Genomic DNA, 12,522 nt, shown 5'->3' with positions numbered 1-12,522 from the left:
TCGGGGTCTAGCAAACCAGCACGCCACGGCTTGCCTAATCCAGTAGACCCCCGCCTCATCCCCAACCCTACTTTGTAATCCCCAGATTTTCTCCGCAGCTAAGAACTTAGGGGGGCCGTTAGGGGGAACAGAAGATCGACCGAAGCGAACAAGGTCTACAGAATACAAGCGTCAGCTGTCAATAAGATACTTGCCGAGATTTGCCATTTCTCACTCTCAAAAGAGGATGATGTTGGATAAGTAATATATTTGCGTGGTCCGCCTCGCCCGTGATTGACATGCTGACACGTACACGCCGACTATCGGCCTTGGTCTGCCTCCTGCATGCGCCACTGGGCGTCAATAGAATCAATGACAGTGAGAGATTGTGTCGCATATTGAAACGATAGAACGGTGAGACAGTAGCTGAACACAATGTTCCAGCCATATTGTATGACAGCATGTGGGGTTTCTCTGACTCCTCTCTTCAGCAAGCCATGTAGAATATCTATAAACATTAGATCCTTCGGTCTGCATGTCTTAATCTTTCACCCCAGCCGGCTTTCTCAGAAAGACATACACTTATAATAATAATTCCGTCATACAAACACACACAATGGCAGCGGCCGTGGTAGATCAAGGACCCTCGAGTGAACGAGCGGTGCCTGGATCAGTTAACATAGCCATTGCTCCATGGCCAACAACAGGGAGCCTGAAGGAGGAGACGATCGATGCTAATGCGATATCATCCAAGATAATTGATTCTCTCAACCAGTCGCTACAGAAGCAGGACTACAAGGCCATTGCAGATTTATTCGTCCCTGATGGGTACTGGCGAGATCATCTCGGCCTGACGTGGGATCTGCGGACCGCCAAAGGCAGAGAGAAGATCGTGAAGTTGCTCCAGGAGGGCCACCACCTGACCAACGTCGAGATAGATCCTTCGACATCCAACAAGGGCCCGCAGGTAGCAGACTTCAGGTACGACGGCGCCGTTCGCGGTATCCAATTCATCACAACTGTCAACACACAATTTGGCTCTGGTCAGGGTGTTGTGCGACTCGTGCCAGAAGGCAAGGGATGGAAGATCTGGCACTTCTTCACGTCGATGAATAAGCTCAAAGATTATGAGGAAGCTGTAGGACCTAATCGTGCCCGTGGAGTACAACATGGTGCACAAACTGGCAGAAAGAATGTGAGTTCTTCTAATTTCTCTAGTTCTTAGATTCTAAAGGTAGAGCGTATACGTTATTCATTTTCCATGATTAGCGATGATAGCATGTTGACCTTACCTATCACAGTGGCTAGAGCGGAGACGGGAGGAGTCCAATTTCGAAAACTCAGAACCAGATGTACTGATCATTGGTAAGATGTGCCTTCAATTTGATCAGCGGCCATTATTCTAACACAACATAGGCGCTGGTCAAGCTGGATTATCAGTTCACGCTCGGTTAAGAATGCTGAATGTGCCGGCACTCACCATCGACCGAACCGACGATATTGGCGATGCCTGGCGGAATCGGTATCATCAGCTTGTGCTACATGATCCGATTTGGTATGACCATAGTGAGTAATCCATCATCCAGTATTCCGAGGCCAAATCTCCAGCGCCACTATATACAGGATTCGATTGATCCTTAAACCTCTGTGTTGATTACAATCATTGAATACTAAATGATTTATCTAAGTGCCGTACATCAAATTCCCCGATTTTTGGCCCGTATTTACGCCCAAGGATAAGATGGCGGACTTTCTGAAAGCATACGCTCACATGCTGGAGTTAAATGTGTGGACTAAGACTGAGCTAGAATCTAGTTCCTGGGATGACAGCAAGAAACAATGGACAGTGGTTCTAAAGCGGACCAAGAGCGATGGTAGCACAGAGACGCGGACACTCCACCCGAAACATATCATTCAAACAACGGGCCACTCAGGCAAGAAGAACTACCCCGAATTCAAAGGTATGGAGAACTTCAAGGGAGACATCCTCTGCCACTCTTCCGAGTTCCACGGGGCGAAGCAAGGCACGAGTGGTCGGAAGGCGGTCGTCATCGGGTCTTGCAACTCAGCTCTCGACATCGCGCAAGATTACTACGAGAACGGCTACGACGTTACCATCATACAGCGCTCTTCAACGTGTGTCATGAGTGTCCCAGCTGTCCTAAACCTTCTCCTGGGACCCCTCTACTACGAAGGTGGCCCACCAGCCGAACACGCTGATCTGCTTTCTTGGGCCGTGCCTATGGAGATTTTCAAGGCCATTCACGTCGATATAAACACTTTACAAGAAGAGATGGATAGAGAGGTCCTTGATGGTCTGAACAAGGCTGGATTCAAGACGGACCGGGGGCCGATGAATGCTGGCCTTTGGTACAAGTACCTACAGCGCGGCGGTGGGTACTATATCGACGTCGGGACGTCCCAGCTCATTATAGACGGGAAGATCAAGGTCAAGCATGGACACGGCGTTGACGAGATTTTGCCGAACGGCTTGCGGCTTGACGATGGCACGGAGCTCGAGGCTGATGAGATCATCTGCGCTACTGGATATCAGAACATGAGGACCGTGACAGAGGCTATCTTCGGTGCAGATGTGGGAAGCAAAGTTGATAATGTCTGGGGGTTCAACGAAGAGGGGGAGACGAGGATTATGTGGCGTCAGAGTGGTGTCCCGGGACTTTGGCTTCACGGTGGTAATCTGGCCATGTGTCGATATTTTTCGAGGGTCGTGGCTCTTCAGGTTAAGGCCCAACTTGAGGGTTTGTCCTCTTGATTGTACCTACCGCATAGCCAGGTTCTATAATATTTATTGATTTTATTCACCATTTGAGGCACGACCAAGTGCTGTGGTTCATGAGTAAATATGTTGCTCATTATGACGATCGAGCACAATTACATAACGTTCTAACTTACATTAGAATGCCCATTCTAATTACTGTAAATCCAACATTGAAGCCTTGGACGCACTCGCTCACATACCACGGATGGAAATGTGCCGGTATTCACATTCTCGTGGTAGTCAAAACGGTACTTGTTGGCTATTAATATTTCATTGTGGAGATCATCTACAACTCGAGGTTTGATACATATTGATTCACTTAGACGAAAGAATGGTCCGATGTGAAAATATGAAATCCGAAACTGTGTTCATGCCCCATTCCCACAAACCTAATAAATTCCACATAACCAGCAGAAACCGAACAAGCTCGATCTTTTGATACCAAGTAATTACTCGAGTCTGTAGCCTAAGACCTGTAACCTTCGCCAATACTGTAACCTTCACAAGATGTGCCTCTCATCTGCTTCCTCTAGTGTGGGACAAAGCAGGCAGTCTCACAAAGGAGGGCCATATTAACTTCCTACGAAAGTTACACAGCATCGTGGACCGTGAGAGTCCAAGATGAAAAGTTTCCGCCCGTCCTGAATATTACGTACCGGCCAACCTTGACCTGGCAAATGAGGCACACCAGCGGACCTGGTGCCACACTGAGTCACCTCGATACTTTGGCGGTAAGAAACTAGACACCTGATTCCTTTACATTATTAAATTTACCTAACGTCGTGTGGAAGTTACAAGACCAAGGAAGAGAACTCTATCCGAAAGTTGGTTCACAGAAGCCGGATATATAAACGTCTACACCATCTCCCTTTCCTCTTACCCCTTCTTCTTCTTTTCCACCGACCCAAATACGATTTCACTGCACCACGCAACAAGCAAAAGCTATACCCCCTTTATTCCAAAATCCACCAACCCATCACTCAAAATGAAGTACGCACTTCCTCTCCTGGCGCTTGTCGCCGCCGTCTACGCCGCCCCTCAAAACCTCAACGAGACGGGTAAGCCAGAGGAGCCCGCCCCTGAGATCTACCCGGTCCCCTGGCCGCACCCAGAGATTCCCGAGGGCGGCAGCATCGGCATTCCTACCATCCCCGCCGAGCCAACCCACCAAGAGCCGGTCCCCGCCTGCACCGCTGAGCCTCACCACGGTGGTGAGCAGCCCAGCAAGGGCGAGCCTCATCAAGGCGGGCCTCATTACGATGAACCGCACCCGGCTCAGCCCCATCATGGCCCGGGCTTCTTCCCGCCTCACCAAGTCGCCGGCAACGACGCGACTGGCGCACGTCATTCGCTCGCGGCTCTCGCTATCGGTATCGCCGCCGCCGTTGGATTCTCTCTATAGAATGGCGCTATCGCGTAACGGCGAAATGGCGTCATCAAAGTTCTCCTTAGGGACGCAATATTGTTGTGATGCGAGATGTTAGAAGGATTTATGACATTGGAGGCGTGTTGTTAAGAGACGCCTTGTCGTGTGCTCTGGATAATATCTTGTATTTCGCCAAGTTAATGGGATGAGACGACTGCTACTTGTGTCGTTGGAGCAAAGACAATTTAATACTATAATCCCTTTTAATATTAATGATAACAATTTTTTTCTTCCCTCAGAGATGCAGATTCAGACAAGACCGTGGCATTATTCGTGACATCGCGGAATCTACTTTCTGTCGTGGCTTATCCTTGGACAAAAGGTTCATAAAGTGCCGCCTATACTTGATTATAGAAGCAACCTTATATGTTAGGCGCCGATAAGCAGGTCTTAAAAGCCTTGTTCTAGTGTTAGCGTACCGTGAATCTTGATTATATGAAGAGCGAAAGCATGCATAAGTAGGATGAAAACCATGACTCACAAACACCTTGTTACTCAACCTTTTCCCTGTTGTAGTAGATGTACCTCCTATCAGCGTGCCACCTCACATCCCGATACCACAATAATCATGCCTAACCTCCCAAAGCTACCCTGTGTGACTGAGAGTTCAAGATGTCTACTGGTCGCTTACACATATTGGATTACTATTATTGATGCCTGTCTAGACCTCAACAGTTGGGTACAGTTGCAGAAATCGGTTCATATTGGAATATTGCGTAGTATACCCCAGAGCTGGCGTGACCTTGTGTTGCATCTCAAAGTAGGCTGGCGAGTATAATAGAAAGGTTTCAGTACCGGTATCTTAGTTGGATAGCCAAGCTTTGTAAGGTTTCATCGGCAGAGCAAAGTCTGGAGGCGCCTGGGTTATGTGAACTTTTTCGGGGCCCCGCAAAAGAAACTATAGAGAGCGCCAGCACCCTGGTTCGAAAGAACTCAGAACGTGGAGAAAAAAAGGGGGGGTTACATGGCGTGGCTCACGTCACCCAACGCTTGCCTTACGACTATCAATAATAAGCTATTATGATATACCTTTTCTCCAATCATAAAATGGCATTTCTCTAGGCATCCTGTGATTGTACGTCGAGCTGGAAGAGCACACCTATCAATTCGTGCCACGGCCAAATAGAATACCTAGTGCAGCCTGTCACGCGTGAGCTGCATCTGGAAGCCACCTACGACTTGCAATGAATAGAAGAGGTTTCGAATGCAGAAGGTAGTAGATCCAAGCTGACAATCACGAGGGAAATGAACGGCATTTGCGAATGTTGGAAAACCCCGTGTATTGTTAGGGAGACAGACGAGATTCATCCAAAACGGCTGCACGGTTAGGGTACATCATTCTAGGGATGAGAAAACTTTTCTGCATTTCTATAGAGAAGTCGGCTGCGAAGGGATAAGGCACTAATAGCATCATCACCAAACTCGTACGCCACGCACAACATTGTTCAAACCCTGAGCGTTTTGATAGGGCGTCTTAGAAATACCGAGAAGAAGACTCTTGCTTACAATGCATGAGAACATACATCATCACGAGGCCCAGAAGCTTCCGAAGAGGGTGTGCAAGCCCCATAACCTGATCCAAAATGCAACGGTATTCAGGCGTCGTCTTCGACGCATGGCTGTCACAGCCGTATGTGAGACCCTTGACTCCCTTGCGTATATAAACGCGTCTAGGCTGGTGCTGTGCGTACTGACGAGTATCCAGGGATCTGGGTTTGTCAGCGCCTTCAATACAGCCTCTCTTCATCTATATTAGCGAGTTGGATCTATTAGAGATGATGTCGTTCTGGATTCTCATCACCCTGGCTGCGTGCCTGGCAACATCATGGCCGTTATCTTTTGCCCAGCGTCAGAGTAGTAACTGTTCTGTCGACTACTTCACTAGCATCGCGCCTGCAGGAATTCATGTCGAGCGCGTGCAATATGTCTCGGCCGGTTTCTTCGTCGAGACCGGAAATATCGCCTATCCGACTTTTCCTACCGGTTTGCCGGAGCTCTGTGCCGTGATCATAAACAACGTCACCGCGAACTACCGCTTCGGGATGTTTCTACCAGACGAGTGGAACTCGCGATTTCTCACTATCGGCTCGTACTCATTTTTCGGCGGGATCAATTGGCTGGAGATGGGTGTCGGCGTCAAGTATGGAGGCGTGGTCCTGGCTACCGACACCGGTCATAGCTCGGGAGCAGGAGACATCACATGGGCTAATACCACCCTGAAGCAAGTGAACTGGGCATATCAGGCACTTCAAGGGTCGATATATCTCGGGAAGGCACTCACTGAAGCATATTATGGCCAAGACATCGCGTACTCTTATTTCACTGGATGTTCCACTGGAGGGAGACAGGGCCTCAAACAGATTCAGCTCGATCCCCATGTCTTCGACGGGGCACTGATCGGAGCTCCGGCATGGGACACAAAGCATCTGATGCCCTGGTTGTCCAAGTTAGCGACGTGGAACCTACCAGAAAGCGCGCCATATAGCTTGAACGACGCCGGCCTGTTCTCACGTCTTCAGGACGAGGTACTGAAGCAATGTGATCCCCTCGACGGCGTCAAAGACAACATAATCAGCTCGCCATCTGCCTGTAGACAGAAGTTCGACATCACAAAAGTCCGATGTGACGTTTCGAGCAACAAGACATCCTGCTGGTCCAAGGCGCAGACTGAGACGGCAGCGAAGATATACGCGGACTACGTCACGAGCGACGGACAGCTCGTCTACAAGGGATCCGAGTACGGCTCCGAGCTAGAATGGGGGACGTTCTTACTCCCCGCAATAGCGGACGACAACTCCCAGAATGTGAGGCGGAACTTCGACGGACAGTACGAACGGTACTTCATGAATTACGGGTCACGCTGGCAGACGACGTCGTACAACGACTCAGTCGTGAAGGACGCCGAGGCCCGCGACGAGAAGATAGTGCAAGCCACCGCGGACCAATTTGACCTCGGCGCTTTCAGGAAGAAGGGCAAGATCATCATGTACGGCGGGCTCGCCGACAACGTCGTGCCAGTGCAGCACACGACGTACTACTACAACCGCACCGTCGAGGCGATGGGGGACGTCGGGGACTTCTTCCGGTACTTCCAGATCCCCGGGATGCGCCACTGCTGGGGCACGCCGGACAACGTGAAAGCGCCGTGGATGATAGGGAGCACAGGCCAGTCGGTGCAGAGGCCGCCGTACGCGTCGGCGTGGTCCGTACCGCTCGGGTTCAACGACTCGCGGCACGACGCGCTCCTGGCGCTCATAGACTGGGTGGAAAAGGGGCGGGAGGTGTCCCAGATCATCGCGTCCGAGTTCAACTTCACGGATTCTACGAGGCAAAACATTGCATTGTACAGACAGCGGCCGCTATGTGTTTATCCGAAGACGGCGCAATGGAACGGTAAAGGGAACCAGAATGATGCGGCGAGTTGGCGTTGTCAATGATGCAGGTTTTTTTTTATTAAACTTGTTTGAGCACCAGAATATAAGGTTCTATATCAACCCTGTTTTTTATACCATCTACATGCATGTGATGAACGCGTTAAGCTTGGAACTTGAACGCATGGTCTCACTTAAAAGGGGCGAAGTAGAGACAAATAAAATAGAATCCGAGAGATCTCAACAGGAATCGAACCGGATGTTATGCGCCTTGCCTTAGGTATCATAGTTCCTAAGCTACAACGCGCCCTGCTTTCGCATTGACGGGTATTTCTTTGCGGTCGCGTGCCAGCACCGTTACGCCTCGGACGAAACTTCTAAGCCTTACCTAGCAAGGTTGCCTTCTTCCCTGGGCGTCCCCGGGGAAGTGGCCTCCTTGCTGGTAGGGCCCGAAGTTCTAGCTGGGACCGTTTCTGAACTCAGGGGGGCGCGAGTGGTCATCGAGGGCGCAACGCTCTACCACTCGGCCATGAGTACTTGATACGGGGACGTACATCTATTTAGATTCATGAGGACCAGAGCAGGCACAGACTGAAAGGTAGTACTTACGTAAGAGTAGAGGTATTGTACTGTCTAGGACGTAATCTTTTGGCTACCATCTAGAGAGACATGCTGTGAAATCACCCTCTTTCTATATCTCCTTCTATTACCTCTAACACATGATGTGAACCGATATACGTCTTGATTGGCCCAAATGTATTATAAACGACCGCCTTCTCTCGGCTTCCCTTTGTTCTCATCGCCTCCGCCTTTCGGTTTCCACCGAATGATGCCGTCCTGGTACATCGTAGCAACGTGGACGCCCCGCGGACTCCAAATCTTGCTGTGAATGATGCCCCTTCCGGCCTGCACGCGCGGGAAACACGCCTCCTGCACCCACCACTCTTGCCCTTCGTCGTATTTCATGACCGCATCTTCGGCGTTGACGTGTACGACGAAGGAATAGCTGAGGCTCGCGACGCTCGCGATCTCGACCTCGTTCCCAAGCTCGGCGATGTGGTTTCCGATCATGAGCAGTCCGTTGCGGTCGCATACGTAGGCGTGCGCGCAGATATGTGCGTCCGGCCCGTCGATCGCGCACGCCCCGTCTTTATCCGGGCTATCGTTAACGGTAGCGGGGAGAGGCGCTAGGAGTCGATGCAGCATGATCTCGCGACGCTCGTGGAGCGGCCGGCTGGTGTTATATGCGTGCATGTCGACCTTGCGCATTTCAAACCCGGGGAATGTGCCCACGGCATGTCGGGCGCCAGGAATTTTGGCCAGGATATAGTCGATGTCCGCGATGGGCACCGGGTCCCACTCCATTGGCCGTCTGGAAGTCAAAATCTCGCTGAATCGAGCTTGGGGTGATGGCTCCTGTGCTTCAACGCGAGATGTGGTGCTTGGCCGGAAAGAGATCATAGCACTGAAGCAAACTGGACCCAGTGGGAGGTCCGCGTCTGCTTTAGGGTAGTGGTCGCCGTCTGTATGTGTGCTCGGTGAAATGGGTTGACGCACAGTTACCTGGAGATTGGGGAACGAGGCGTTAGAAGCCAGATTAGACACCTCGTAGATAAATGGGCGATCACTGCGCCCAGCTTCAGAGAAGAAACCATGTATCGTCTACCACGTTGTCAGCTTAAGCCCTTTCACCAGCAAATACAGCATACCCTGCGGCACTAATAGATATCTGGGGGAGAAATGACATACATGAATTCCAAGCTTCTTGTCCTGACCACCGTTATTCGCTGTTATTCGTGCAGCTCTGAGCGATAGCGAAGCAGCGAGGCCAGCTTGGCTGTAAACGTGGCCGCCGTACGTATTCGGTGCCGCTGTATAAGTGCCGCCCAGCTCCAACACGAGCGGGACAAAATCAAGCCCGGGCGTCCACGCGCTACGTCGGCTCATATATCGCTTTATGACATCCCCATTGCTCGTGGCCTTGTCTGGAAGCGATATGAGACCCAGGGCTTCCTGGTATGCAAGACGGCTATGCCCTCTCTTAACCTCCTCGGCAGACGGAGGTGTCATCTCGGCCGCGATCCTAGGCATAGCATTCGGGTTGTAGGATGATTGACTCAACAAACGGCTTTCTCTCTTACACGTATCGAATGTATGTGTATTGCATTCCAGGCAGATGAGATCACGTCCTACCGTGTCATACCACCTTTGAATCCATCCCAGCTGAACTGAAGTACCTTGATCCACTCGGAAATTAGAGCCGACAGTAGCATGCGGATATGAGCATGGCACGGCGCGGGGCGAGAATCTGGGGTTTTAGTGACGGGTCTAATCCTCATCTGTGCTGTGCCTCGGCTCAGAGTCCTCTACGCCAAGCTTTATCGTGTTCAAGTGGCTGCGCTTACGAAGAGGCAGAGTAGTCTTACAGTATTCTGGCTTCGTACCTACAAATGCACCGCAGGTATCAATCGCTTCTAAGTCGGCGGCCGTTGCGAGATTATTCCTTTCAGGAACGATTATTGAGTGTCGGGCTGAAATCAGTTTATTTATTAGAAGCCTCTATGGTGTCATGTATCGATGAGCAAGAGGTTGCTTGCCCTACTCTATGATCCGGCTACCCTCTCATCGACTTCCGTTTTCTTCTTTTCTGCCTCTTCTATCGATCTTTGTATCCGTTCCTTCCTCCACCTCGGCCCATGCTTCTGGATAATAAACAGAGACGGAGTCTGGATCGTGAACAGGAGGGCAAGTATCGTAAATGCCCAACCTCTGCCGATACCTCTAATGATGTATTCTATTGAAGCCGTCGAAGCGGCGCCTAAAATGCAGCGGCACAGATTGTTCGCAGCAGTAGCTGTCGCTGGAGCCGTGGGGTAAAGGTCGATGACGAGAAGGTTCATAATCTGGAACGGCCACGTAACGCAAATGCCAATGAAGAATGACAAGACCAAGGGCACCGCGACGCTAGTTTGACGCTCGAGAGCCCATCCGTAACCCGTGGTTGCTCCCGCTCCTATGAGAAGAAGTGGAAGAATTAACTGTATGCGTGCCTTCTCCACGGGGAAATCAGCCACTATGATGAATAAATAGAGTTAGTACACGCGACGATCTGATGCGAAAAGTTGAAATATTGGGATGTAGAGCCAAGAGGGGTTCATTAGCCCCGAACCTCACTCTGCGTCTAGTTTTTTGATAAAAAAAAACACTAATACTAGAGATATGTAGGTGCTTACGATCAACTCCTCGTTTACGATCCATGTTTACACCCATCTTTCGGGCAATTCTTCGAAAATTCCAGTCGGCAACGAAGCCACCTCCAATGGAAGCGATAGTCGTCGAACCGCCGATTGGAAGATACAGCAGACCGAGTGTTAATTCATCATAGCCGTAAATCTCCCCAAACTGGGAAGCCAGGGTAGCGGTCACTGTTGAGAAACAGGTAAACAAAGCCGCGTTGAAGATGAGGATCATGATCATACTGTCAAAACCAGGAGTTAGCAATTTGTTTTTGAGTTAGTCAGAGTTCGTGTGTGAGTGAGCGGATATAGCGCAGTTAATGTATCCATCTACTACTTGTGAGAGCAGACGGCATGGAAACGCTTTATATGTCAGGGGAGTCATACTCCTTGTGGCGCAACACTTTCAAGGTGTTGAGAGGATTGGGTATCGGTATTCTTTGCCTTGCACGTGTTGAAGTCTGATCGACGGGCTGCTTTCGGAAGCGTAGGTAATCAATAAGGCTCATATTCCACCCCCGTGGCGGAATTGATCCATTACCAACGACTTTCCGTGCCGTTTCTGGCACCGCTAAAATGTACTACAATACGCAGAGTTAGTTACTGCTGGACAGAATCTGCTAGACAGAATCCCATCTATGAACATTAGCATTGGAGATAACTCACCGGGATCAGCCAAACAACTGTCAATATGATTAAGAACCAGAATATCCAAGGCCATCCAAGATATGCGTTTATAAGTCCGCCCTAGGAAATATCAGTGATCTTCGTTCCTTTATCCTAGGCAGCTGCTCTCTAATGCGACGAAAGCTGGTTAACGTACTACAGCCATGTTAGTGGTAATCCTCAACTACAAGTCGTATTAAGATACGACATACCAATTACGGGGCCTATAGCTGGTCCGATAGTTATCCCGGAGCCGACAATTCCCATCCATTTGCCTCTTTCTGAACTTGGCGCGATGTCCGCTACCACCGCATAGACTAAGGCGATGGTTCCACTGCTTCCACCACTCTGTATCATACGTAAGACCAGCAAAGCAGCGTAACTCCTCTGTAAGGCCAAGCCGATATTGGCGCCAAGATAGATGGTGAAAGCGATGACTATCAACGCTCGAGGTTAGTGATCGCCACATCAACAGTACCCTCAGAGAGCTCCCGAATATTCAAAAGTATTCAAGACATGAGTATGATTCAAAGAAGTGCCCATCATCGTGTATTCGCTAAGACACGAGCACTTGAATCAAAAGATTGACTTACTGAATGCCGGCCTCCTACCCGCAATATCCCCAAAATCACCGAAAATGGTCGGAGCCAGAGCTTGAAAGATCATGTATGTCGTTAACGTCAAATTGATCCGATCCACGCCAACCCCGAGGTCAGTAGCCAAAGTCGGAATCGCAGGGAAATAAATGTTGCCGGTTATGGGCGATATAAAAGCCGATATGCTGTTCATACCAACAATCCACCACTTCATCCTGTGTGAGAAGACGGTGTAAGGAGGCCCGCTTGAGACACGTGAGAGGGTATTCTCAAGGTCTCGATCTTGGTCTTGCTTTTCATCTTGACTGTGGCTGCTGGTTTCTATCCCCTCTTGGATGTCGAGATCGGAATCATTGACATCGTCCTCATGATCGCGTGGCTCAGCGGCTGCTCTTGTTGAAGCCATGGCTATGACTATCACCAAACATGCGACAAGAGCAATATGTAGACCGATCGCATATTACAACCT

At 50.0% G+C, this 12,522-nt stretch overlaps 5 protein-coding genes across 5 annotated transcripts; 3 read left to right on the top strand and 2 right to left on the bottom strand.

Annotated features, from left to right (window-relative positions):
• The first annotated feature begins 31 nt into the window (after positions 1-31).
• On the top strand, positions 32-2,804 carry F5B22DRAFT_619873 (uncharacterized protein). Its single transcript, XM_047975803.1, has 4 exons — positions 32-1,174; positions 1,281-1,344; positions 1,396-1,545; positions 1,668-2,804. The coding sequence occupies exons 1-4, from the start codon at positions 596-598 to the stop codon at positions 2,750-2,752; spliced, it is 1,878 nt and encodes a 625-aa protein (XP_047827642.1). The 5' UTR covers positions 32-595; the 3' UTR covers positions 2,753-2,804.
• A 939-nt stretch (positions 2,805-3,743) lies between these two features.
• F5B22DRAFT_649769 (uncharacterized protein) lies at positions 3,744-4,160 on the top strand (the record flags this gene model as incomplete). Its single annotated transcript, XM_047979221.1, has 1 exon — positions 3,744-4,160. The coding sequence occupies one exon, from the start codon at positions 3,744-3,746 to the stop codon at positions 4,158-4,160; it is 417 nt and encodes a 138-aa protein (XP_047827641.1).
• Positions 4,161-5,630: 1,470 nt separating this feature from the next.
• On the top strand, positions 5,631-8,145 carry F5B22DRAFT_386994 (Tannase/feruloyl esterase). The gene is made up of 2 exons (XM_047971359.1): positions 5,631-5,814; positions 5,890-8,145. The coding sequence occupies exons 1-2, from the start codon at positions 5,768-5,770 to the stop codon at positions 7,619-7,621; spliced, it is 1,779 nt and encodes a 592-aa protein (XP_047827640.1). The 5' UTR covers positions 5,631-5,767; the 3' UTR covers positions 7,622-8,145.
• F5B22DRAFT_386930 (thioesterase-like superfamily-domain-containing protein) lies at positions 7,942-10,133 on the bottom strand. Its single transcript, XM_047971358.1, has 3 exons — positions 9,305-10,133; positions 8,165-9,217; positions 7,942-8,111 (listed from the first exon to the last, which is right to left on the bottom strand). Exons 1-2 carry the CDS (start codon positions 9,644-9,646, stop codon positions 8,315-8,317), a joined length of 1,245 nt encoding a protein of 414 aa, XP_047827639.1. The 5' UTR covers positions 9,647-10,133; the 3' UTR covers positions 7,942-8,111; positions 8,165-8,314.
• Positions 9,890-12,459, bottom strand: F5B22DRAFT_658979 (chloramphenicol resistance protein; the record flags this gene model as incomplete). Its single annotated transcript, XM_047980164.1, has 6 exons — positions 9,890-10,628; positions 10,789-11,033; positions 11,179-11,372; positions 11,458-11,538; positions 11,677-11,894; positions 12,051-12,459. 6 exons carry the CDS (start codon positions 12,457-12,459, stop codon positions 10,159-10,161), a joined length of 1,617 nt encoding a protein of 538 aa, XP_047827638.1. The 3' UTR covers positions 9,890-10,158.
• Between the last annotated feature and the right edge of the window lie 63 nt (positions 12,460-12,522).

Source organism: Xylaria bambusicola, assembly GCF_022495145.1.
Source record: "Xylaria bambusicola strain CBS 139988 unplaced genomic scaffold F5B22scaffold_46, whole genome shotgun sequence".
Lineage (NCBI taxonomy): Eukaryota > Fungi > Ascomycota > Sordariomycetes > Xylariales > Xylariaceae > Xylaria > Xylaria bambusicola.
This window is presented reverse-complemented; position numbering and strand designations above follow the sequence as displayed.